Source organism: Panicum hallii, chromosome 7 (assembly GCF_002211085.1).
Source record: "Panicum hallii strain FIL2 chromosome 7, PHallii_v3.1, whole genome shotgun sequence".
Lineage (NCBI taxonomy): Eukaryota > Viridiplantae > Streptophyta > Magnoliopsida > Poales > Poaceae > Panicum > Panicum hallii.
The window spans coordinates 42,840,692-42,866,684 of record NC_038048.1 but is presented as its reverse complement, the minus strand read 5'-3'; the positions used below and the strand labels follow the sequence as shown (position 1 = coordinate 42,866,684).

At 47.1% G+C, this 25,993-nt stretch overlaps 2 protein-coding genes and 1 long non-coding RNA gene across 3 annotated transcripts; 2 read left to right on the top strand and 1 right to left on the bottom strand.

Moving 5' to 3' along the window:
• The first annotated feature begins 533 nt into the window (after positions 1-533).
• Positions 534-3,485, top strand: LOC112900826. Its single transcript, XM_025969620.1, has 5 exons — positions 534-764; positions 1,922-2,018; positions 2,131-2,185; positions 2,264-2,363; positions 2,890-3,485. The coding sequence occupies exons 1-5, from the start codon at positions 630-632 to the stop codon at positions 3,448-3,450; spliced, it is 948 nt and encodes a 315-aa protein (XP_025825405.1). The 5' UTR covers positions 534-629; the 3' UTR covers positions 3,451-3,485.
• Positions 3,486-4,363: 878 nt separating this feature from the next.
• LOC112899131 lies at positions 4,364-6,556 on the top strand. The gene is made up of 3 exons (XR_003230003.1): positions 4,364-5,423; positions 5,568-6,142; positions 6,286-6,556. It is a non-coding gene; the product is annotated as an uncharacterized LOC112899131 (long non-coding RNA).
• Positions 6,557-8,101: 1,545 nt separating this feature from the next.
• Positions 8,102-16,812, bottom strand: LOC112899125 (putative ABC transporter C family member 15). Its single transcript, XM_025967471.1, has 11 exons — positions 16,396-16,812; positions 12,802-15,161; positions 12,566-12,652; positions 11,812-12,474; positions 11,551-11,715; positions 11,083-11,377; positions 10,773-10,987; positions 9,197-9,502; positions 8,944-9,007; positions 8,574-8,813; positions 8,102-8,472 (listed from the first exon to the last, which is right to left on the bottom strand). The coding sequence occupies exons 1-11, from the start codon at positions 16,478-16,480 to the stop codon at positions 8,351-8,353; spliced, it is 4,602 nt and encodes a 1,533-aa protein (XP_025823256.1). The 5' UTR covers positions 16,481-16,812; the 3' UTR covers positions 8,102-8,350.
• Positions 16,813-25,993: the final 9,181 nt, after the last annotated feature.

Here is a 25,993-nt window from a genome sequence, read left to right as displayed (position 1 = left end):
TGGGGTCGAAGGCGAGCGACCGGCGCGGCGCGGCGGCCTCGGCGCCTGCGGGCGCGAGGCACGCCGCGGCGGCCAGGAGCGCGACGGGGATGAGCGAGGACCTCATGGTTGGGTCTGGTACTCGCTGTAGGTGGCTGAAGGCTTTATTTATAGGTTTGCACTCACCTGTTCGGTGATCGCTGGGCTCGTCGACCGTTTCGCGTGCTACACCATTGATAGCAGACTTAATTGGTAGCTTAATACTGCTGGTAGTTAATAGAGAATAGTAACAGCGGATGTTATTAGACGTGTTTGATGTTTCTTTGACAATGCCCTGAACTGTTGTGACAATGCTCCGAATTGTTGCTCACATTCAGAACTGCAACTATTCGTAAATTCAGAACTCATCACAGAGGAAAAGGGAAAAAACGAATGTGCTGCGGGACCATGGCCCGAAAGAACAAGGCCTGCGCGGCCCGGCCCAATTGAGGCGAGCCCGAAGAGATCCCAACCGCCTTCGTTGTTGCGGATATTTCTGAAGAAAATCCATTTTCGAGACGAAGGAACAGTCCAGATTCCAGAACCTGCTTAGCCTCCATTGTACTATCTCTCGAAGAAGGCGGTAAGCAGCCATTGGCCAGTCGCCGCCCATGCCTGCGGCGCCGGGGACCGGCTCCGGCTGCCTGGGCGCGCCGGCGCAGGCCCCCTCGGGCTCGCTCGCCGGGGTTCAAGGCGCCCCGCGGCTGCTGGGCGTATCGAAGCCGTCATGGATCGTCCGCACTGAGGTAGCTTGGTCTTTCTCCCTCTGTCCTGTTCCTTTTTGCCCCCGCGTCCGCAATTCGTCGAACACCTGGTAAGCAGGAAGTGACGTAGTTAAGCTTTGCCTTTCAGTTGCTTTCTTTTACTCTGCTGCTGATAGCGTTGTAGCAAATCATTTCTTAGCAAAGCATATAAGCAGGAAGCGACGTAGTTAAGCCTTCGTTTCAGTTTCTTTATTTTACTCTGCTGCTGAATGCTGATAGCTTTGTAGCAAAGCATTTCTTAGCGGGCCTGTGTGCTGCAAAAACTAAATGAATCCAAAATTGCATTCAGATAACAGATAGATGAAGGATGGCAGAAAACGCTCATATGTAGTTGTTGCAACTTTGTTAAATTGCAATTAGAAGCCCCTTTAGCAAAGTTTGGGTGTTCAGAGTTAACTGGTCAGAACTCTGAAACTCTGGTAATGGGTGTTCACAAATTGACGGTAGCTGATTTGCTTATGCAATCAATGTGCAATCAGGCACTTCATGTGCAATTGTGCACTGTGCACTCTTTTAAAAAATAAACGCTGTGTACACCTTTACACCTGATGATTGAACTGCTTTTTACAGCTATAGAAACCAGACACTTTGATTTTTGTCGCAGTGTTTCTTCTGCCTGAACATAATCATGTAATGTTTACACTGAATAAAAATTGAACATGGGAGAGGCAGAGGCTACATGAGATCAGATTGTAGAAAGAGGATAAAAATGCAGAGGCTGCTATATATTTATCTTCTTTTAACCTTCTGTTTTAGTCAACTCTATAGTTCAGTTAGTCTAACAGGCTCCACCACACAGTGGTTATTCAGGTTTTGCTGAATTCTGCAATACTGCTCTGAATTGGAGCATCATCTGCAATTTTTTCCTCCAGGATGGAGTCTTGTGTACCAAATTAACCTCTGTATCTGGGGCTCGAATTCATTGCATATTTGCCAAATAATCGAGGTGTCAAAATGTCCCATGCTCTTGACCTGCCAGTGCCCATACCCTCTTAACTATCCATGTCTTCCTCCAAGCATAGTGACTTTCAGCTTGTTAGAGACTTCTGGAGCACCGGAATGTCAGTTTGAGCGTGTGTGAGATGTTTCTCTCTTTTGTACATTGGTTGCTGATGTGCTAACTGTAACTATGTCTGCAGTCAAACGTGAGGAGGGAGAGGCCAAAGCGACCAGATCCTCCTTGCACCATCTGCAAAGGCACAGGGAGAATAGACTGCCGAAACTGTTTCGGCCGAGGTCTCTCTTTTACCAGATCTCCATGTTATCTTGTGATATGCTGCTATATGATGCTAATTCATCAGTACAAAGTGTTCCCTGTCCAACTTTTTTTTTTGTCTGGAATTTGCAGGCAGAACTAACCATGCTGAGCTTGTCATGCTTCCGAAGGGCGAATGGCCACACTGGTGAGGCATTCGGTCAATAGTCCATGAGTCTGAATTTGCCCTCCGTGATGGTGCTAACCCACACCACTGTTTCTTCAGGTGCCGAATTTGTGGTGGCAGTGGATTAGACTACTGCTTCCGGTGTCATGGAACAGGTGAATATCGAGAACCAATGGGCTTCCACTTCACGGTTAAAAGCAAATGAGCTCCGCATCTGCAACTCCAACTGACCAGTCGGTTAAAAAACGCATCAATAGAAGAGGAAGTCATGTAACTGTTATGCTACGATGTGCAGTTGTACTGTGCCACAGTGCCAGTCAGGGGACACTTGTAGTTGTCAGAAGTCACCCAGTACATGGATCTCACTCTGTGACACTTGTGCCTCACGAAGAGAATATTGTAATGGAAATTCATGAGCACGCAAGGACAAGGCACTGCGCACTGTGCATTGGTATATTGTGTTTCGAGGCGAGATACAGAATTGTTGCTAGTACAAGATAGACCATGGCCCGTATCCCGTATGTGCAGGTTGCAGCCCTGATGTCACGTAGCCAGGTAGGAGTCGTGCAGTCCTGACAGGAACTGACGATGCGCATAGTTTGAACGGCACAGCTGAAACCGTTGTCACGCTGCTGACAGGAATTGTGCTCGTTCACGTTTACAGTAGTGCGAGTCCTGCCTAGATACGCCCAGAGATAGTCTACAAGCCGTCACGATGAGGCAAGGCACCCTGCATTTATAAACCCATGCCCCTGGATCTCAAGAACCGAGCTGTTTGCTGCCGTTGGCGAGATCGATCGGCACGACAGATGACGATGGCGATGGCGACGACTTCACCAACGAGGGGCGATCTCTTCCTCGGCCCCCACGCCGACCGCTACATCGTCGAGTGGATCACCGGGCTGAACCTGCTGTGGAGGAAGCAGCTGAGGCGGCGTGAGGCCATGAGGCCGCAGGGCCCGGCGTCGAACGAGGCCCTGGCGAACGTCTTCCAGCGGCTGCCGCCCAGGTCTGTCGCCGCCTGCCGCGCCGTGTGCCTCCGCTGGTCCGTGCTCCTCTCCTCGCCCCGGCTCGCGTCACTCGCCCACGTCGACGACGACGACGCCGCCGGCTCCTCCACGTGCTTCTTCGCTGGCCGCGACGACGGTGTCAGAGCAGGCCAGGGCCGACGCCAACGGCGGCGCGCCGCCGATACCACGCCAGCGGCGGCGACTTCGTTCCCGCCGCTGCCCAAGCATCAGTACCGGCGAACTAAGAAGCAGCAAGGGTACCGGCGCATGTTCTGACGGTCGTGTTCGCGTGTTGTAAGATTTTGCGTCGTGTGCGCCCGCGTCTGTTAGTAAGTTGTTTACGAGATGCACCGTGCACGCAAGTGTATCGTTGCTTGTCCATTGATGGTTAAGCAAGTCACGAGTTTTTGATCTCTGGAATCAGGCACGAACGTTGTTTCGGGGGGCCACTGAACGACTATCCGCCGCCATGGCGCTATCCCGTCCCCACCGCACCGCCGACATCGTGTTCGGCTGATCAACAACCCACTGGAGATTCTGGAGACGAAGAAGACAATTCCTAACTCCTCAGCATAGCTCCTCGTATCGTGCTGCTCTGCTCTGCCCCTTTGCGCGGCCCCGATGGCGCCGCCGCGCCGGGTGGACATGGCGGGCGCCGGGCGGCGGCCGCATACCGCTTGTTTGGTCACGAAGTGCTTCTAGCGCTCGATCGTCAAGGGCGATACGGACGCGCGCTGCAGGCTATCGATCGGAATGTCGGACGGCGGCGGCCGGCGGGGACCGACGAGCCGCCCGTGCAGTGGAGAACTAAAGTGCAAGATCGTGATAGGAATAGGGGTAACTTCGAAAGTATTTTAGCGGTCTATTCCTAAAATATCGGATCGCGATTATTAATAGGGATCGCGATTATTAATAGGGATCCGATTTAGGAGGTTCTGTTCATAAAATATTGGATCACGATTATTAATAGGGATCCGATTTAGGATCCTATTTATAAATATCGGATCGTGATTATTAATAGAGATACGATTTAGGGGTCTATTTGTAAAATATTGGATCGCGGTTTCATGATCCGATTTAGAGGCCTATTTGTAAAATATCGCATCGTCGATTAGTAATCGCGATCGAAGTTAGGGGGCTATTTGTAAAAGTATCGAGCTGATTTGTAAATATCATTTGCCGTCGGCGCCCGCCGCAGCTGCGATAAAGAGACCCTCCGAGCTCCGGCGGCGGCGCTCCTCAGGGCCTGGGCAAGTATTCCAGCCGTTGATCCGATCCAATTCTTCTGAGCGCGTCAGTACGCGGTCGTGCGCGCATCGGCATTTATGGCGGTGGAGCGCGTGCGGAGGCGCCGGCGGGGACGGCGAGCGGCAAAGGTGGATGTGGGTGCGCCGCGCCGTCGCCGGATCCCGCTACCATCCAGCTTCTATCCAATCCTTCCCGTCTGATCGGTGTATAAGCTTGCAGCGACGACCGAGCTCTGCGTGCAGGCATGGCTCGGAGAGCACGCGGCCCACCACAAGCTCGATGGAATGCCTGACACAATGCTCTTCATGTAAGAGTTATGCGTGAATCTATTTCAGTGCACAAAATTGCAAGCTGCCGAATTTACTGCTTCAATTTCAAACCGTTTCCTCACATCAGCTGCAGTCCAGCAGATTGCAATGCATTACTGTCTGAACCTACGGGCTAGTCTCAATGTGTATGGTCATCGTGCGTATTTGTCGTATATATGTAGTTGATATATAAACCGTGGCGAGCAAATTTCATACTCAGCCTTACCATTCTGCAGCATTCCTGATTGTCTTCATGTTGCTCTCGTTTCTATTAAACTGAATGTGGTACCTTTTCTGGATCGTAGCCAGTAGAGAGTACTTTATGAATCTGGAGAGTTCAGAGTTCTCATTCTCCAGTAATTTTGATGGCGTGTCATACGATAATTGTTGCTGCTTATCATGAGAGAATACAGAGTTAAGTAATGCAACAGATTGGCCTAGAAACATGTAGAGGATTCTTATTTGTCAAGGATATACTTTGCCTTTTTTTTTGTCTTGGCTTACCTTCACTGAAGCAGGAAACTCTATATGGATGGTTTCTCGGATTGCACAAGTACTCAGGTGAAGACTCAACTGAAGAAGTTGCCTCATCGAGTTGGGGAAAATTGTTTTGCTTTAGCAGAACCCTTCCAAGGCCAAACAACTGCCTTTCTCCCACGCTCCAACGTTCCCCGTTCTCGACAACTGCAAGAGGTATCTCAAGTCAATGGGAACATACATGTTTGGACTGTTATAGTAAAAAAGTAACTAGAATTTCTTATACAGGAATTCCATGAATTTTACCTTTTTCACATTTATTTACTATACTCAGAAGAGTGCATTACATGTTGATTCCAGCTTCTTTGGGTTTTGCCTAATTACATCACCGAGCTGGCATTTGTCCAAAATCTGCCCAAAAGAAGGAAAAAAGAAAAAATTCCTGATCAGATGCTGGAAGAAGTAAGAGACTCTTTCCCTAACCGTCACCCCATTTGGTAAGTTTCCAATTCCTGTTCTGTTCTCTATTCACAGATTTGTGTAGATTGTGAACTTCGATCATGCTGCTCTTGCTGTTTCTACGAAAAATTGCCTCAGGTTTAAGATCATACGAGAAGTCTCAGGCATTGCTTTACACCTGTACTTTTGGTGCCACGTGGACTCCTGATAGATGAGCACAAATGCACAATCACTGGCATGAAAATTTCTCAGTACATATTGTTATCCAAATTTGTTTGCGGAAGTTACTGTGATCCCTAGCTTTTTGTAATATGGAATACATAGCTTTAGCTTGGCACATTCACAAGAATGCCAACGAGTATGATATTCATCTGGCAAATGTGGCAAGATGATCCGGAAGGAATATTTTGACCTGAACGCTTGTGCATGGTTGCACATCCTGCATCTGACAAGACTACAGTAAATATGCCTTCATGGTAACCTTGGCTTCTCAATTCCATATTGCCATTTCCGTTTAATTTCCAGTTCATGTTTATCAGCTAAGTTTATTACATCTGGGTGATGTAAGCAATTCCTTTTCCCATCAAGTCTACTAACAGAGGTGGTTTTGTAACTGTAGGTTTCTAGCCAAGGGAAAGGTCTCCCAAAAAAAGGAGGGGAATTATTTCTCAAAATTGTGCACATGGTGAAGATAAGTTGGACTATGTAACCGAGATGCTGGCCTGCTTGTCTTCTGCGGAAATCCAAATCCATCATACCAACATGCTCGTGCTCCGGTCGCGGATTGATCCTAATATCCACGCGGCACGCACACTTCAGCTGTCTCATGTACATTGTCGAGCCTTGCATACTCTCTATGCCTCCTTTGAAATGGATTACATGTTGTCTCTGCTTTCTAACCCTGCTGAAAAAAGATGTGTGCTGTGCTCCATTGCTCATCCTCAAATTCAGTTTTGATGCCATGCAAATGTTCGGATATATTTTGTTGAAGACTGGGCGTTGTAAATACTATGCAGTATTCAGCAAATGTACATTAGCGGCTATATGATTGATTGGTTCTTAGACTCGCTGCTATGCCAAAAATTGTGCTTCGCTGCAAATGTTTGTTACTTGGACTAAGTGCATTTGCAAGTATCATGGCAAAACGACAGCCAGAAAGCATGGGGAGTTTTGCTGAATGAGAAAATAATATGATGGGTAAACCGAAAAGAAAAAGGAGAAAAAAAGGAATGTGAGATGGCATTACTATTACAACTTCCAAGTTCCATTGGCCTGAAGATGAACGCACAGATGAATGCAGAGAAACCTCAAAGCACAATATCTCTGACACACTCTGCGCCAGGGATAGCTCGACGAAACTGAAAACCCCAACGCGAAACCACTCCTTCCCCCACAAGCCTCTCGTCCTCCTTCCTAAAAGAGCTAAAGAAGCGGCGCAAAACCCAACTAAAACCCTCCGCTGCTGCGCCGAGGAGAGGAATCCCTCCACAATTTCACTTGCCGACGAACTCACGCTGCCGCGATGGGCAACTTCATGGGCAAGGCCTCAGCTTCACCGCCCCCTGTTCCTACTCCTGGTAATCGATCTCGATCCATCACCTTCTCTTCTTCCCCTCTGCGTTGCATACATCGATCCATCCACCCATCGTGTAGCCCCTACATCACTAAGCTGATTTGCTCTCGTCGCTACAGATCCTGGCGCTGCGACGGAGAAGACGATGGAGCCGGCTAATCGCGACGCGCTACCAGCGCTCGATTTTGGCGAGATCGTCCGGACACGCGCTGCCGTCGCTCGGTCGGCGAGGCCGGCGACGGCAGCTGCCGGCGAGGACCGAAGAGCCGCCCCTTTAATCGAGGGCTATTCTGCAAAACTCGCGACCAGAATAGGGTTGTTTTTACAAATGACCCTCTAATTAGGATCGCGATTATTTATTTGTAAAATACAGGAACGCGATCAATAGTCGCGATCTAACTGAGGGACTTATGTGTAAAGTTAGGGGACTGATTTGTAAATTTTGGCTACGGCGGGGCGGTCGCTTCTTCCACAACGGGCTCCGGCGGCGGCGCTCCCCAGGGCGTGGACCAACCAATCCCAATCCTCCCCTCTGTGCGCATCCGTTCTGGGGTCGCGCGAGCATCGGCATTTGTGGCGGAGCAGCGCGTGCGGAGCCGCGGATCGGGGCGGCGAGCGACCAACGTGGATGTGGGTGCGCCGCGCCGTCGCCGCATCCCGCTACCATCTACCTGCTGTCCAATCCTTCACAGGCTCGATGGGATGCCTGACCTAGTGCGCTGGATGTAAGTTCTCCACTAAACCAGTATTTGTTCATTCAGTTCCACGTGATTTCATCCAACAAGTTCTCCACTAAACCAGTACTTGTTCATTCAGTTCCGCGTGCTTTGCTCCAGCTTCATGGTCGATTTTCAGTGCATAATTTACACGGAATAGCTGCCAATTTATTGTTTCATTTTTCAGCATTTCCTTGCATCAACAGTAATAAACTATAGTACATTACATCACTCCAATTCTCTGAATTATCTTAAACTAAGAGCTAGTGTGATTGTGTGGGCTTTCGTGCGTAGTTTTGGTGCGTACTTATCACATTTAGTGATAGTGTGGGGTAGTCAGTCAACATTTCCTATCGAGCTTCACCATCTTGGCCTCGTGCTGTTCTTGTTGCCGTTCAATTGTATGTTGTTCCACTGAAACCATGGGATCGCCGTGAGTACTCCTTTATGAGTCTGGAGAATTCAGAACTCTCGTTCTCCAGTAATTTTGATGGTGTGTCGTATTCTATAATTCTTCCTGCTCAGCATGATAATTCATTAGAGCGCACATATGTTAGCAATCCAGCAGCTACATCTGATATTATGTAGAGAACTGGGGCTTCAGATGACGTGGCTTACCTTCACTGAAAACAAGAATGAGATCACTATCAATAATAGTGTGGATTCTGTGAGCTATCGTCAAGACCGTGCAATTCCCGAATTCCTCGCGAATTGTTTCTTGGATAATTGCATCAGTAGAGGAGTCAACTGAAGCAGTTGCCTCATCGAGCACGAGAACGTTGCTTCGCTTTAGCAGAACCCTTCCAAGGCAAAACAGCTGCCGTTGTCCAACACTCCAGTTTTCCCCATTCTCGACAACTGCAGGAGATATCTCATGTGACAATCCCAATAAACATATGTTATGAACAAACTATGGTATCAACCAAAATTTTATATCCCTGTATCTTAATTTTTTAAACATTTAGCTACTGTACTAAGAATACATTACCTGTGGAGTCCAGCTTCTTTGGGCCTTGACGAACTATATCTCCAAGCTGGCATTTGTCCAAAATCTGTCCAAAAGCAGGGGGAAAACAGATTCCTGATCATATGCTTCAAAAACTAGAACCTCTTTCCCTAGTCAGCATGCTTTTCAGTATGCTTGGCATTCTGTTTTTTTATTTACAGATTGAATTTTGACCAAGTTATGATTTTAATTAATATCAAATTTGACACAGGTATTTAAATGTTGATTAAGTTACCTCCCACACGCGACAATCAGAGTACTCGTTCAGGGGATCCAGATTCCCTCTGACTGTTCCCTCAAACATAGTTGGATCCTGTGGAATGATGCTAAGTCTGCCACGTAAATCATGCAGCCCTATTTTGCAGATGTCAACATTGTCAATTTCAATTGTTCCTTCCCTTGGTTCAACGATCCTGAAAAGTGCTTGGATAAAAGTTGACTTTCCGCTACCAGTACGTCCTACGATGCCCACCTTCTTCCTTGCTGGAATTGTGCATGATATGTTTCTCAAAACAGATGGGAGATGCTCTGCATATCGAACCTGTAGAAGAAAAGAACAATGTATCGGGGTAAATAAGACTTTAAGGTTCCCTTCTGAAAAACAAAAAACACTTCCACTTTCATTACAGAGAAAACACAGTTAACAGCTGCTATATGGCATCTGTATCTGCCACTCCTGTCTTATGTATTTCTTCATTCTTGACATTCTGTGGCACTCCCCTTAGCTTATGTAATCATATAACTACTTTTGGTGCATGAGAAAGAATGAAAAGTATGCTACTTTTCTCTCTCATTTTAAATATGTGCCTATTATCCTCTTGTGTAAAATATCATTAACTTAGCACTTTCCGGAGATAACTTCTGCTCTACAGCATATTCTGCAGGTTGTTTAACCTTTTTTGAGCATACAGTTGTTCAATTTTGGACATACTCCCTCCATTCAGTTATGATCGCTGTATTTCCAAAATTGAGAAATTCAGTATTGATCGCTGTATTTAGTCTCCCTCTCGGGTTTCGTCGTCGTAGTAACTCTGGCCGCCAGCAGCATGCGCGCCTCGGGACGATGGAGAGGCAACAGCTTTGCCTCCTGGAGATTAAAATCGGCTGCCCACATCCCTTCTGACCCATTCACAAGTTCACATCCACCGGCGACTCATCACACCCACGCGCCGCCGTCGCCGCCTTGCCCGCGCCCACACGCCAGCACCAGCGCCTCGCGCCGTCCCATCTCCAACGCCGCCTTGGTCTCTCCTTGGCTCACGCTGTCCCGTTGTCCCAGCTCCTCTCCTCGGCTAGCCGCGCCCATCGGCAGCGCCTCGCCATGGAAAACTTGGAGGACAACGAGCACCATGGCGTTGAAGAGATCATCTACGAGTCTGACGACGTTCATGTCGTGCTCGACTCCTTCGCCGGCGAGACACAGGTTCCTGATTCCCTCAGACCGCGGACGTCGAAACGGGTGCCGTGGCTAAGAGCGAGGTCGATATTACGTTAATGAATCAGTGAGTTTTCTGTGGCAGTTAATAATCATCGGAAACGAGGAGGCTCGCCAAAAAAGAATTGCAGAAACGAGGAGAAGATGGTTAACGTGATTAATGGATTGATAAGCATACTTGTTGCCCTTGGTCTCTGTGCCATGAGAAAATATTGTGATCATAACTGAATGGAGGGAGTAATGCTTAGATTTCAGTTTTCAGGCTAGCTAGTCTCCGTGAGAGATTTGTTTGGGATTGCTAAGTAAGACTGTACGCATTCACACTTGATTACTCACACCTATAGTGGGTCAGAACTCATTATAATATTACACGTACCTCCAAGGATCTTATATTGATAGTTCCAGCTTCTGGCCAGCTGTTTGGGGGGCGGTAGTGGTCAACTATGAGAGGAGCCTCGCTAGGGATCCTTGAGTACTGCATTATTCTTTCAACTGATATCATTTTGTTTTCTGTGTTGCAAATGTTCCAAATTATGGATGCCAGCTGCGAGTTGAGGTTCAATGCATAAGTCACCGCAAGTCCAGCAATGCCTGTATGTACAGTCATATTAGTTTGACAATAATCAAACGTAAGATAGCTTGAGGCTTCTGTAATCAGCATGAGCTTATGCGCATGTAGAGCTTACTTGGGTTTATAAAACCTTCAGGAAGGCTCACTAGCAGAGTCAAAGAAAAGGCAAAGACAAAGTTGGATAGCATGTTTAGCCTGAAAGAAAGCCACTCCATTGAAGAGATATTATGGAACCATGGCCTGGAGTGGTTGTCAACAAGACCAAGGTTTGCTTTTCTGAAACGATCTTTCTGCCCATATGCTCTAATACTTGATGCTCCTGCTAGTGATTCTGCAAAATGGTGTAGGATGGGAGCCCTTTGAATTTGCGATAGACGAGCCAACTCTCTTGCTGTTGGTATGTAGTAGCGCTGCACACATACAGAAAGTGTACAGATTCAGCATTTGTGTATTGTTAAAAAGAAAGCATTTTGTGAAATGAGTACCAAGGAAACTGCTAGGAAATCTTCCTGGAATTCATGGCGCACAAAAGTAATATGAAAAGGCTAATTATAAACAGAAGATCATTTTTAAGAGTCCATACTTGACACAGGAAACAGACCACCGTCACTGGAACGAAGATAGCAAAAACTGGCCATGCAACTTGTGACATAACACCAATGGTCCCTAGAATTTGTATGATTGAAAACACACACCAGCCAAGCTTGTTTGCTATTTCCAGATCTAGAACACTTTGGTCATTAGAGGCCTGCTCCACACAAAAAGAAAACACATTAATTAGTTTAGCTGGTATGCAAGTATGTGACAAAGGATGAAATGTTCACAAAATTAAATCAGCACTAACCCTGTTCAAAATTCTGCCAGTAGGTGTGGAGTCAAAGAAGGACATTGGGGCACGCAGGATGCAGTGGAGCATGTTCTTGAAGAACTTTTCTGATGTTAGTAGACCAATCAGTGACACAAGCAAGGACCGGGCTAAGACACACAGGGCACTTCCCATAGATAGTGCTATATACACAGAGAAGAGGAGGCCTAATCCAACCATTGGAGTGGTTGCAGATGTCGGAGGAGATGCCCATGCCATCCAATAGTTGCTAGCTACCTGAAATATTTGGAAGAATGACTGTGCAGCTATTGTTACTGGCACTAAGGCTCCCCCATGAACTGCCCTCAGGTATGCCCAGTAGACCTTCTTGCCAATGCCTCCCTTTTCTCGTTCTTCTTCTTGTGTCAACCTCCCCTTCTCACTGATATCTTGTGAGACATCATGTGCTGACTCTTGCTTTGTTATGCCCTGAAGTTGATCATCCATTTCATTTTCTGTATCAAGCTCATCCTCACTGTCTGCTGATTTTTTGTTTTCTGACAGTATTCTGCTGGAACTCTCAGCATTCATGACAGATTCAAGAGCCTGGCTATGGGCTCCTACTATAGCTTCAAATCCTATGTTCTGATGAAGGAGTTCATCGAATTTCCCTTTCTGCACGATTTTCCCATCTTGCATGACCTATTATTTTGAAATACTTGGCAACTTTAAACTTTGGACTTACCAGTATAAGCCTATAAAGGTTAAACTAAAAGTATATTTAGACACTTACCAGTATAAGGTCTGCGTCTGGAAGGAATTCGACTTGATGGGTCACATACAATACTGTTTTGTCTTTAAGAATTCCCATTACACAGTCCTGCAGGATTAAATTATTTTATTTGCTTAGTTATGAACCAATTATTTTATCCGCTTCCGAATCAACGTTGAGCCTCAAACAATCAAAATGTTACATCACTAGTACAAAGTTTAACATATTTGTGCATTTATCGGAACTACAAAACGAACCTTGAATAGCTGGCTTCCAGTGTGGGCATCTACTGCACTAAAAGGATCATCAAAGAGGTAAATATCTGCATCCTCGTACACCGATCTTGCAATCTGAATTCTCTGTTTTTGCCCACCACTCATGTTAATTCCTCTTTCACCAATCTCAGTCAAATCACCATTTGCAAACAACTCAAGGTCTTTTGTCAGTGCACAGGCTTGTATGATCTTTTCATACTTCTCCTTGTTGTATGGGTTTCCAAACAGAATGTTATCCCTGATATTCCCAGACAGGATCCAGGCAGTTTGAGGAACATATGCTTTGCTCCCACTGACCCTAACAGTACCATCTAGCTTTGGCATCTCCCCAAGTATGCATGATAATAGACTGGACTTTCCAGAGCCGACCATTCCACAGATAGCCACTTTCATCCCTCTCTTTACTTTTAACTCAACATCTGTTAGAGTTGGAGAAGTCGTTTCCAGTTCCCAGCTGAATATTCCATGATCAATCTCCACATCATAGTCTGTGTCACTTCTTGGTACTTCTATAACTGCATCACATTTCAATTCTTCTTCCTCGAGGTATTTTGCCACTCTATCAGCTGAAACTTTTCCCTGAGCAAACACTGAGAGCAAGTCAGGAAGTGTGAAAATTGGATCTTGTAGCATACGGAATGTTGCAAGAGCTGACAAAACAGTTCCAGCCGTCAGAGGAATACCCATCAGTATACATGAGCCGAATGTTATGGAGGAAATGAATGCAGGCGATCCCCAAAATATGAATGTTGTTAGAGCTGACAACCTCACAGATCTCCATAACCAATTGTACTCCTCACCTCGTAAGGCTTCTAAGTTCTGAAGGTACTTCATATCCCATGCTTGAAGTTTCAGTATTTTCATGCTTCTAAGAACTTCTGTCGTTGCCTTCATTCTATTGTCTTTGGCAACCATGATCTTGCCTTGCAACCTCTTTTGCATTCTGGTTAGTGGAATATTGCATGCCATTATTACCAATGTCGCTGCTAAACCAGCCCAGGCCCCAATTCCTAAGTTTTGATGGAGAACATAGACAGCTAGCGAAAGCTGAATGGGTAGCATCCAGATGTAGTTTGTATACCATACAACATCAGTTATCCTTTGTATATCTACACTCATGTAGTTTATGATCTCTCCGCTAGTATGCTTCTGCCTTGAACTGCAAGATAAGCGGAGCCCCTTTTGATAGATGTGAGATATCAAAGCGGCTCGCAGGCGCATCCCAAGTTGTCGTGCTCCAAAAATCCACTGCCTCTGCGCTATGGTCTCCACGACTTTGGCACTTAGAAAAGCAACAGCGAGAATGTAACCTCTTCTGAGTCCATATTGCCTCTCCCCCCCAAGGAATTTCACCAAGTCATTAATCAGTGAGGGTCCGACATAGGATGCACTGGCACTTAATACTGCAAATCCTGCATTGATCATTGCTTTCCGTCTCATAAATAGAAACATTGCTCTATATATCGATGAAGTGCTTAAACCATGACTGCGTTCAACATCATCTATGATCTCTTTGAATGAATCAGATAGAAACTCGGAGGAGTCTTTGCCATCAACATCTGGCACATCATTCTTCTCTAGAGGTTTCTTGTATCCAGTAGCAAAGACAGGGTTCATCCAGGAGAATGTGACAAGTCCAAGGGTACTTGCTCTTCCATATGGACATGGCCTTTTGGCTTCACCCTGCTGTCCCACTGATGAACTCAATAGTGGCTCTGTTATGTTGCTGTCTGTAAATGTGATCCCTGTTTTCCCTCTAGCTGAAATTGCAAATAGATAAGTGCAAACAACAAGCATGAACAGATCGATCCCTTCTTCAAATCCTATATCTTTATTAACTGTCAAAATTGACCTGAGATCAATTACCACAATGGTAACTGATTGCAGAAAGTTAAATATCCACCAGGACCGAATTATCAGTGGAACTTTTGCAGAGTTTGTTTTCTGAAAACTGAATACTGCTAGTGACAATATCAGCCATGATAGCACCTGCAAACCTTCACAAATTATAAAGGGGGGATACTTGCAATCACTCATTCTTTCATGTAACTGTGGAAATACTGCCCTCACAACATGAGTGGCTAATATAAGCAGGCAACAAACTTTGCATGCTTCATATGAGATACCCAGCTTGATATCTGTAATCTTGTGTTCCTGATGTTGTTTATTGCTTTCAGGAGTTGCAGTCTTCAATCTTTGTCTCCACCATCTGATTTTCTTGAACAGAAATTGAACCAAAATACTCATGATGAATATCAATTGTATCAGTGCAAAAGTGCCCATCCAGAAGCAAGGTGAATATAGCTCCTGCCACTCTTGCATATAGGGCAATATAATAGAATCTGTAATAATACATTGCAAATTTCATGTCAAAACGAAATGGCAGAATACATCGTTGGATTATCAGGAAGAAACGGACATGAATGTGTTAGGACTAAATTTTAAACTTGTTCTTCCAAACGTTATTTCAAACCGAATATATGCTGCTAACATTGACCTAGCATGTACACACTGTTAAGAAAAAACTGATCGCGGATCGTTATTCTCATGTTTGGGGGGTTTCAGTGAAGGTAAATTGGTAATAAAACTATGCATTTTGTTGTTTTAAAAACACCTTGTTTTCAATTTTGTTTGCTTGCTACTTCAAGCCATAGTTGGTTGTAGGATAAGAGGGAGTGGTATCCAGGCTCATTCTGCTTTACTCCTGTCAATACTGATTAGACAATGCATTTTGTTTTTCTGCCTGTTTTTGAGCTTTCGTTAGCTTCATTAGCTGCCTAGTTAAGTAGTGATTTGAACCCCAAGTGCCCAAATCATTTGTACTGGCGTTCTCCTTTACCTGATGGTCTGCTCCGATGAACCAAAACTAGTTAACTAATATTTGTTGACCTTCAGCCAAAATGATAAATATTACTGTAGCTAGTAACCTCGTATGCTGACAGAAACATTCTCTAACTGCACTATAGTTTTTAATAGTTCAGTATTTTGTTTTTATGCTACGATATTTTGTAATGCTATCTGATACCAGAATATAAGAGGTTAGGTTCTCTTAACTCCTAGAGATGGAGAGAGTTGGACGCTAGTCAGATGGGTATGGAATTGAAAGGTCAGATGACTTGCAGCTGCCATCCCAGTTTGCTATGTTTTCCTTAAAGGACATGCTTAGAATAATTTGTTTTACAGTTGCTGAAGTAAATTTTTTGATGAAGGCCAAAGAGAACTTAGACTTTGTGGGTAGTATCTCAGATACTTAAATGATGAGCACGTATCACTAAGTCACTACAGCTATATATATCAAAAATTATGAACAATTTTTTTCTTGGATACTACTGCTTAGTACTTACACATGTGCACCCTACTGCTTCATTTCATTTGTTTCTTTCCCACTGGTATCGATCTTTGCAAACATTGCAGGAACCAGGAAAGCAAAATGGTAAAAAGGAAGGTGGATGAGGGAGAACGGTATGCAGTGTAATTGAGTCTTCAGATGAGAGAAGAACCAGACGTGTGCATGAACCTATCGCCGTCCGCAATCTGCATGCAGATGCAGAGGATTAATCGCGGACGAGGCCTTACCTGAGGAATCGTCGAGCAAGCCCCCGTGGATAAACATCTCGGGGATCCTCGCGAGAACCGGGAACCGCAGGCTCCCTCTCTCCATCGCGCTCCAATGAGCGAGAGAAGGGGAGAGAGATTGAAGAGGGGAGAATGGAAGGAGGGAGGGAGGGAGTCAGGAAGAGAGGTGGTGGTGGTGAACTGGCGACGGTGATATAGTAGAGAGGTGGAGACTGGAGACGCCTGACGGAGACGGTGACACCCCCTGACGGTTGCGCTTTTGGCGTGTCATGGTGCCCGCAGATCCCGATCATGCAGTTTTCACCCGGCGCGCCCGGCGCCGCCCGTGGAAAAATACGCCGCTGCCTGCGTCCCATCAGTTGGCCTGGTGCCCGGTAGTCCGTGGTAGTAGTATTTTACTTCTGCTGAGAATTTCTTTTATAACGATCTTCTAAAAATTTGTTTTTGACTGTGCACACTGACACTCAGTTGGATTGCACATTTGTGCATAATCCGTGCAGCAAATCAATACAGCGATTTCTTTATACATACTTTGGAACAGAAGGAGTACATACAGTATTATCTAACTGTGGATCTTCTTGCGAAAACACCCACTGTACTGTGGAATGAGAAGTGGTCCAAGCAGATTCACGCAATAACATTGCCCGTGTAGCCATCGCCGCAGGGGCGCGAGACGACTAGCGGCGCACGGACAAGAGAGCCAAGCCACGGAACGAAATCGGGGAAGCACGAACCGCTCTGGAAACGGAGAGCCAACCACCGATCAGGCAGATGATTCCCCATGCATCATTGCCCCAATGATTTGTTTCGATCAAGGCACGCGAGGACCGACCGATCGATCGGTCGCGGCCGCGTGCAAAACGGCAAAGGAATTTTTACTCTGTTTTTTCTACGGTAGAGAGCCCAGGCACGGAAGCGCGCGCACATTCTTTACAGGAGGATGCGTGGCTTGACTTGACATGTGCTGGGGTCACCGTCGCAAGGAGTGACTTTTCAGAATCAATAGCCTCCGGCCGTTTTAATTTACTTCATCAGTTGTGCACCGTTGGTTCGTATAATATTGAAATAACTATTATTCTTTGTCATCCGTGTCATCGATGGACACACATTGTGAAATGTTTTCTTCCCAAGCTATTTCGTAGCACAAGCACAAAGATGCAGACAGACAGACGGACAACGTTGAGTAAGCAATGAGTAATCTTGCGCGGCTAGATGCTAGGGAATGAAACAAACCTGACTCGACGGAATTGAGCCCAGCGAATCCGGTCCGAGCACATGCAGCCGACCGGCGATCGATCGTCAGCTAACACCATCAGATGATATTCATCATAAAATCATCCGCAGAAGTCAGGCCTCAGTCGTCTGTCGGATAAAAAAAAATGGTGGGCTAAGAACTTTACTGCCGGACCAGACAAGAGGAAGGAGCTTGGATTAGGTGAGATGCACACTCTTCGATGCTAAATATTTGATGCGGAATGGTAATGCCGCAGCTTTGCTTGTGTCGGGTCCGGTCCGTCTGCGCGAGCGATGGCTGTCGAAAGTTTACAGCCGGGAAATGGTATGGAAAAGGATTGGATTAAAAGAGCACTCTGATGGCGGCGGCATGCACGAGATTGAGCCCACCCCCCCCCCCCCCCCCCCCACCCGAAGACAACGAAGGGAGAGAGCCGGCGATCCTGTGAGCACGGGCAGCGGCAGCGGCACATGCAAGCAACCACGCCCACCCTCCTCATCCTCATCGGTGATGTGAATACAGCTAGCTACTGTAGAAATGAAATGATGTCACTGCTGAGTTCGCGTTTCTTGTCCGCGCGCTAGCTGCTCTGGACTGTCGCGCGGCCGCGGCTGGTCACTCCACTGACTTCGTTCCAGCCACGAGAGCCCCGGGGACGGGGCGCTCCATCCGGCCTCCCACCGCCTCCAGCTCCGAACAAAGGAGGGAGGACGCGTCGTCTTAGCCCGGCTTGTTCGTATATGATCTACCCGTGCAGGATCACCACGGGGCGCGATAGAGCGCGATACACCTGACATGGACCCGTCGGTCACGACGACGACGAACGCATGGTGGTGCGGCCGCGCGCGCCTGTCGGTTTGTGTGTCCGGTTGCACATGCATGCGCTGGTGCGAGCGAGCATGCCACAACGGACATCCTCCGCGCCGTGGACACACCTCGTGGCTGCCCCTCCATCCTGAAATGCAAGGTATTTTGGTTTGTTTTAAATTAAATAGTCTAAATTTGATCAACAAGTGCAACTAAACAATGAGCCAGACCGAATTTTATGGAAGTGGATTGCGGATGGAACTTACGCTGCCAAGTCTGCATACAACGTGCAATTTGCGGGTTCCTACAGCAACTCCAGTGGAGCATCTATTTGGAAGGCTGAGGCTGAAGGCAATCATAAATTTTTTGCGTGGCTGCTAGTGCAATGCAAAGTCCTCACACCAGACAAGCTCATGGCCAGGCAATGGCCATGCAACCCAGTTTGTGTACTCTGCAATCAGGAGCAAGAGACTGCAGCACATCAATAATACTAGTATACGGTCAGTTTGCACAGCTGGTGTGGGAAAGAGTTGAAGCGTGGATGGGTCAACTGGTTACCGCTCGTCGATTGGTGGCAAAAAGAGCTGGCGCACCTGCCTAAGAAGACAAGAAGAACCAAAGCAGCATTTATGATGTACTGCGCTTGGAACATATGGAAGGAAAGAAACCGACGGATTTTTTAACACAAACAGGATTCGCCAATGGATGTCATGCACGAGATTAAGATGGAAGTCGAAGCAAGAAAGTTAGCCTATGGAGGGCCAGAGATACCCGTTCTATTATGTTACGCTTTTCTTTTGGCTCTTTAGCTTCAGTGTTCGAGTGCTCTCCCTTTTATGTAATATTGAACTTGTAGAACTCTATTCCCGCTTCATTCTTTTTAAATGACAATGCAATGCTCTTACAAAATTTTTTTAAAAAAGTTTGACCAATATCATAGAAAAGAGTAATAATATTTTAAAAATTAAACGAGAATAAGTAGATACACTATGAAATATATTTTTATAATTTACTTATTTGATATTTTATATGTTAATATTTTTCTCTATAAAGTTAATCAAAATGAGAACTATTTTAACTTAGCGCAAGTAAAATGACTTACATTCATGACGGTGGGAGTGGTAAATAATCTCCAAGCACAATGTCTTTTTTTTTTATAAAAATTCCAAGCAACAAGCATGTGATGCGCCGTTATGGCGTGCGATCGAGCCTGCTGTCACCTGTCAGACTCCAAGAGATACTCCATATCCCTCTAGTCTGATCAGTACATGTGTCGTCAAGTCATTTCGGCTCTGAACAAGAGGAGAAACTCTACTTGGCCTTTATTTCGACCATTGACACTCAGTTTGTCCGCACTGGGCGCACGCTCGACCGTGCGTGACCGCAGGTACAGTAACATGTAACCGCTGACAAGACGACAGGCTAGCTAGGTCGTCTAGCTCTGGCACGTGACACATCGCCCATAACAAGGCACACAAAGAGACACAGCCGATGGAGGATCAAGCGAGATTCAGAAAAATGAGCGATGCGGCAGATGTGGAGTGGCGATCGAGATGGGCAAGCTGCCAAGCTCATCTTTTCACTCACTCGTGCTGCCTTTTGCTGAGTGGTGGGCAGGGTGCAAGTCACGTATACGGAGCATGCGCGGCAGCAGTTGGTGGCCGAGATCCCACTCTTTTCGTGCTGGACAGAGACTGCAGAGCATGCTTGGCTCTGGCTCTCCCTCCTTTTTCGATCTGCTGACGGCCTCCACTCTGGCGCTTGATAGCTCTTCCGATCCCTTTATTTGTGCAATAATTGCTGGAGGTATAGGTTGTAGCCATATGCATTCATGCCACTGATGAGACAAGACTCGAGAGTTAATGGCCACGTAAGGAGATTGCACTCCCAAAAGACTTGTGAACAGTAGATAGCTCATTCCTACCTTATCGGATTATCCTATGTATGCCTGACGATCCAGGTTATTTTCTCTCTGTTTTCTACTATGACTTGACCATGCAGCATTTCAGCAGTCTGGTCCGCCGTCAAAACAAAACTAGCTAGTTCTATAAGATAAAAGGAGCAGAGTGATCATTGTTAACTTTTGTGTGGTTGATAAAGGAGAACATGCTACTGTACCTTGCATCATAGTGCCATCAGCCAATCATGTCCTCATAATCCTTTTTTTTTGCTGGTCCCCTTGTGATAATGAATTTTTTTCCCGGCATCAAGTACGAATTTCTTTTTCAAAAATAGTAAAACACTAATGTGTACTACCGGGGTCATTAAAACACATGCATACCCACACCGGTGTATATCATATGTTAAAATTAACAAAATCACCACATGCATCTCGTAGTGGACGGGTACATAACCTACCGCTAAAATAATAATTAGCTATAAATATGATCAACGACTCGAACCCTGATGAATATGTTCAACCATAAGAAAACTAGCCCATTGAGCTACACTCTCAACTATAGATATTACATGGCTATTGAATATATATGGGCATCTGGTGTGGGAGGGAATTGACGTGTATGTACTGCTTCGAAACCACTGAATTAGAACCCGTGTACGATCCATCGTTAAAGTTAAAAAAAAACGTGCACGAGGGTCAACACAGGCTTCTTTTGTGAATTATATTTATATAGAAGTAGAATGGGTTCATACATATGACCCAATGACGCGAGTGTGATATATGCATGCATGCGCTCGCCTTGGCAGCCACGCAATAGTGGCTTGAACCAAGTTGCTATATAGAACGAGCAGACAAATCTGTCATGAACTTCTTTTCGTGCCGCTCAAGTAGCCGAGAGCATCCGTCACGTTCTTAAAACGAGCACGGATGGATTAGTCAATTGGAGTCTCCTAAAACAATCGTGCTTTCGTTGGCCAATTGTCTCGTCGTTTTCTGTCGGTTCCGTTCTGAGGTGTCGTGCAACGACGTCGACGCTAGTGGCCTAGTGCGATCTGACGTACACGTACAGTCAGTCGATGCAGTTACGCGCACAGTGTCCTTACTCGTTGTCTGTTTGTTCGCTCTGTTTTGCTTTTCTTTCATTTTTTTCCCTTTTCTTCTTTTTTAGACCACGCAGACGCGTGCAAGCCAAGGCATGACCAGAGTCTAGGAGTTCTTTTAAAAAAAAGGGATAAAAAAAATTAATTTGAAAAGGGGATACCGTTTTGAAAATTTTCGAAAAATGGGTGCCTCCCGCCCGATCAACGGGCGGGAGGCGTGGGGCTGGCGACAACCCGCCCGTTGGATGGGCGAGATGTCCGAAAATTTTTCCCAGGCCCCTCCCGAGGGCCTCTTCACGAATAAGAAAATTCTTATTCGCGAAGAGCCCCCTGAGGCAACCCGCCCGTCCGTCGGGCGGGATGTGCTCGAGGCGTCCCTGGGCGGGAAGTTCCTATTTTCTCATTTTCTTATTTTTTTTCTTATTTTCTGTTCGAATTCTTGTTTTACGTACTATTTTAAATTTATACTTTTTCAAATACAAGTTTTATTCGCCATACTCTTTTGTATACATATTAAATTTTAATTCAATTTTACGAGAAAAATTATTGTATCTAAAACCCGTATGAAGATGGTTAAACGATAACATTTTGCAACGTAGAATCCAAATATTACAATAATACGATACATCAACCCATTAAAAATAAAATAGTATCATGCAAAAATAGTTTAAATATACAGAGTCCACCGAATCAGGAGTATCTACCCCGCCTGTCCCGGACCTCGCGCTCTCTTCGTCCTCCCCCCTAGTCCTAGGCCGTCGGTGTATGTAGCCCTCCGAATACGTGAATGCATCTGGAGCACGGTGAGGACGAGGCGGAGGAGGTGCTGGCGTGAACGGGTCATCCTGGGACTGTGCACCTGGAGCGTCATACATCTGGGAGGGACCAATGATGTCAGGCCCGGCGCCGCCGCCCACTAACTCCGACCAAGTGACAGAGCCGCCCTCCCAATCGTCCCAGTCCGGCACATCAAATAGACTACCATGTGCAAAAGCTCCCGTCGACCATGCATGCTGAGTATAGAGAGCAGCTGGCGTCGAACGTGACGGGAGAGTCCAGTCGTCAGCAGGCCGAAGCGAGAGAAATGTCGATTTGAATCAGAACTACGTGCTCCTGGGCTTTTTTATATACAAACAAGGATTAGGGACAGCTGTATCAGCCCAGCAATGGAACGGGCCGCCTACGAGGGAAGCCCAAACTAAATACCCAAAATAACTTGAGGAATGAGAATCCACTAGGCCCACGAGGAAAGCAGCAGCAACTATCTCCCGGTTTGACCCTCGTGCACGTCCCCTCGATCCCCGCTGCCGCCGCCGCCGCCGCCGCTCGCCGTGGCGCCAGCACTCTGCAGCACTTTTCCGTGTAAACTGTGGTTCGGTTCGCCAAGGCTGCTATGATGATCAATTTTGGTTACGTTGATGGTTCAGCGCCACGGATTTGATCAGATTGGCCAGAAAATTCCAGACTGAAAATAATCCACCATCCATGAATCCCCTGGAGGGCTGCACGCCGCCAACGTCGATTCCCGACACTGGCGAGCGGCCACTGTGGCCGCCGTGTCCGACCGCGCTATTTGTGCCAGCCCGGCTGCTCACGGCGGCGCCATCGTCGCCGCCGGCCAACGTGACAGAGGCTTCGTTAGTTCCTGTGACGCCCACCACCGTTCTCGCCGTGCGAAATCAGTTTCGTTTCTGCAACTCACGCCGGCGTCTTCAACAGGGACAGAGGCAAGTGGGTCCTGGTCGCGCGCGTGGCGAGGCAGGGGAGTACTCCGAGAGCAAGAGCATGGACGGAGGCTAGCGGCGGCCGTACAGATGCGACTCTCACCGGTGGGGTACGGCCGTACGGGATTGGATGACGCAGAGGAACCAGCCATGCAGGAGATGGCAGGCGGGGACGGCCGGCATCGGGCGGTTCACCGGCGAGCCACCGCTGCGGGAGCAGCTGGGGGCCGTTGGTACGGGTGCGTGGGGGGCCATAGACGCAGGTTGAAGCGTGAATCTACGGAGGCTCGCGTGGGAAGTCTGTGGCGCTGCTGGCTGCGATCGCCGGCGCAGCGCGACCTCGCCGGCCTGGCGCGCGTGAGGAAGAACCAAAATCTTACAAAACACCCCTCATTTGGACCCAATTATTTACAAATAGACTCCTGTATTTTACATATTGGACCCTAATTCAGATCGCGATTATGGATCGCGATCCAAACTGGGGTTCTATTTGTAAAAAACAATCCGACTATTTGCAGATAACCCCCTGGTTCGGAGCACCTCCATTCCCAGCCGTCCGGCGCCGGCGTCCGCGCCGCTCTCTGGCGTTATCTGCTCCACCAGCCGCGAGCGGACTCTGAAGAGCGCACGGATTGCTATCGTCTCGCTTCCGCGCGAATGAGCTCCCACGGCCGGGCATGGCAGCTTGGCCGACAGCCGACACCGCGCCTCCGTCTCCTCCCAGATCGCGGTCGTCGGCTGCCTGGTGTCGCTGCGGTCGTAGCAGCCTGTGCCGCAACCGCGAGCGCGATGATGGTGGTTGGCTGGTTGCGATTCGTTAGCGTTCGTGATCTTCTTCTGCATCTGCACGGTGCTGATTGCTGAATGGCCCTGAGTCACTCTACTCGTGCCCTTCCAAGCCTGCCGGGAGTCAAAGGTTGATTGTTCCTTGCTTTGGAGGCTGCAAATCGAGCCCAAGCTTAATCTGAACTTCCTCATCGTAAGCTATGGGATTATATTTGGAAGCACTCGTTTAGTCTGTCTCGGTATGCTGTTGGGTGATGGATTCTATTTTCAATAAATTGCACTCTGAATCTTGGCGTGTGACTTTTGGGAAGTTCAAATGGTCATTCTAGTTCAACTCTCTGTAATCGGCCTTTTTTGGAAGTTTATCTGTATGCATCTGTTTATATGATGAAACAGTGGAATGAAAATGATGTGCTTCTACGTTCCTTGGGACATATATATACACGAATTCACCATGCTTTATTTTCATCACTGATTCATTTCTGTGGCCTGATTATTTGATGTTTCTCGAATCATTGCCCTGCTTGTATGGTATATGAATCATTGAATTATTTGCAGCCCTTACTTTTTTGGGCAACAATATATGGATAGAATTTTCACATATTGCTTATGTTCTATGAGAAACTACTTGTGATAGAAGAATAACAGATGTGTTTACTAGTGATGTTCCTTTCTGCTTGCAATTATGAAGAAATCCTCTACACATATCTCACCAATGCATTTGTTGTCATGCAGGCTAGACATCTGAGGAGATTATCATCAGATGCTACTGAAGTGTTCTGTGCCGTCTGCTGCTTATGTACCTCACCAAACTAATGTGGCTGCACCTATTTTTGTCTTGCTTTAGTAGTTATGCTCTGACAGACCTCAATGTTACTACTGCATCCATTTGGAGTTTGGAATGGAGTTTTAAGCGCTTGCTCATCTTAATCTCTATACCGCCCGTCAGGTGGGAATTCCACATATATACCGTTTGGTTGCTTTGATCTGTGTGGTTCGGTTGCCTGCTTTCATCTTTCAAGGGGGCCCAGGAATTCTGATGTGCCCCTTAAGCTCAGTGCCGCACTGATCTTGCTACGTTCAAATAATCGATTGCTGAATTGTGGATTTGGATTGCCTAGCCTCTAATGGTCAGTCCAGCGAGCTTCGAAGTAGAGGCAACTAACCCACCATGCCAGCGAAAAATCTGTTCAGTTAACTAAAAAAAAATCTGATTGGCGCTGGATCCCCATGGTTAAAGCATGCGAAGAAGGCATGCGGGGACGGCCGGAATGCGGCGGTTCTCCGGCGAGCCGCAGCGTGACGAGGTTCCACCGCCGCGGGAGCAGGCGAGCGGCTATATATGGGCCGTTCCGTTGGTATGGGTGAGTGGGGGACCAGAGCCAGGAGGGTCGAGTGGGAGGGCTGGCAGCGATCGCCGGGCCGCGCGACCTCGCCGGTTGCCACGCGTGTCGGCGTGAGGAAGATACAACATCTGCAAAACAACCTCTCGTTTGGATCGCAATTATTAACCCCGATCCTATTATTTATAGTTAGACCTCTATATTTTATATAGAATTCTAATTTGGATCGCGATTATGGATCGCGATCCAAATTAATATCCTATTTGTAAAAAACAATCTGACTATTTGCAGACAGCCCCCTAGTTCGGAGCATCTCCATCCCCAGCCGTCCGGCGCCGGCGTCCGCGCCGCCCTCCGCGCTTGATCTCCTCCACCAGCCGCGAGCGGACTCCGAAGAGCGCCATGATTGCCGTCGTCTCGTCTCGGCGCGATTGAGCTCCCATGGCAGGGCATGGCAGCTTGCCCGACAGTCGACGCCCCGCCTCCGTCTCCTCTCAGACCGCGGTCGATGGCTAGGCAGCTAGCTGGGTCGCTGCGGCCGAGCAGCCTGCTCCGCAACCGCGAGCGTGAGGATGGTGGCTGCGATTCGTTGACGTTCGTGTCTTTCTTCCGACTTCATGTATAAATAGTTTATACAATTCTCTTCACAAGGTGAAATTGCCTTTTCGTGCATTTTTGGAAGACCCTTCAGGAGCTATTCAGCA

What these genes read in the sequence shown, in the direction of transcription:
- LOC112899125 (XM_025967471.1), bottom strand. Translation starts at nt 16,480, where the DNA reads ATGGAGAGAGGGAGCCTGCGGTTCCCGGTTCTCGCGAGGATCCCCGAG. An exon ending in TGAAGGTTTTATAAACCCAA is followed by an intron (nt 10,988 to 11,082) that starts GTAAGCTCTACA and finishes CTGTACATACAG; the next exon opens with GCATTGCTGGACTTGCGGTG. An exon ending in CTGATTGTCGCGTGTGGGAG is followed by an intron (nt 9,008 to 9,196) that starts GTAACTTAATCA and finishes GCTTTTGGACAG; the next exon opens with ATTTTGGACAAATGCCAGCT.
- LOC112900826 (XM_025969620.1), top strand. Translation starts at nt 630, where the DNA reads ATGCCTGCGGCGCCGGGGACCGGCTCCGGCTGCCTGGGCGCGCCGGCG. An exon ending in CATGGATCGTCCGCACTGAG is followed by an intron (nt 765 to 1,921) that starts GTAGCTTGGTCT and finishes CTATGTCTGCAG; the next exon opens with TCAAACGTGAGGAGGGAGAG. An exon ending in TCCACTTCACGGTTAAAAGC is followed by an intron (nt 2,364 to 2,889) that starts AAATGAGCTCCG and finishes CGATGAGGCAAG; the next exon opens with GCACCCTGCATTTATAAACC.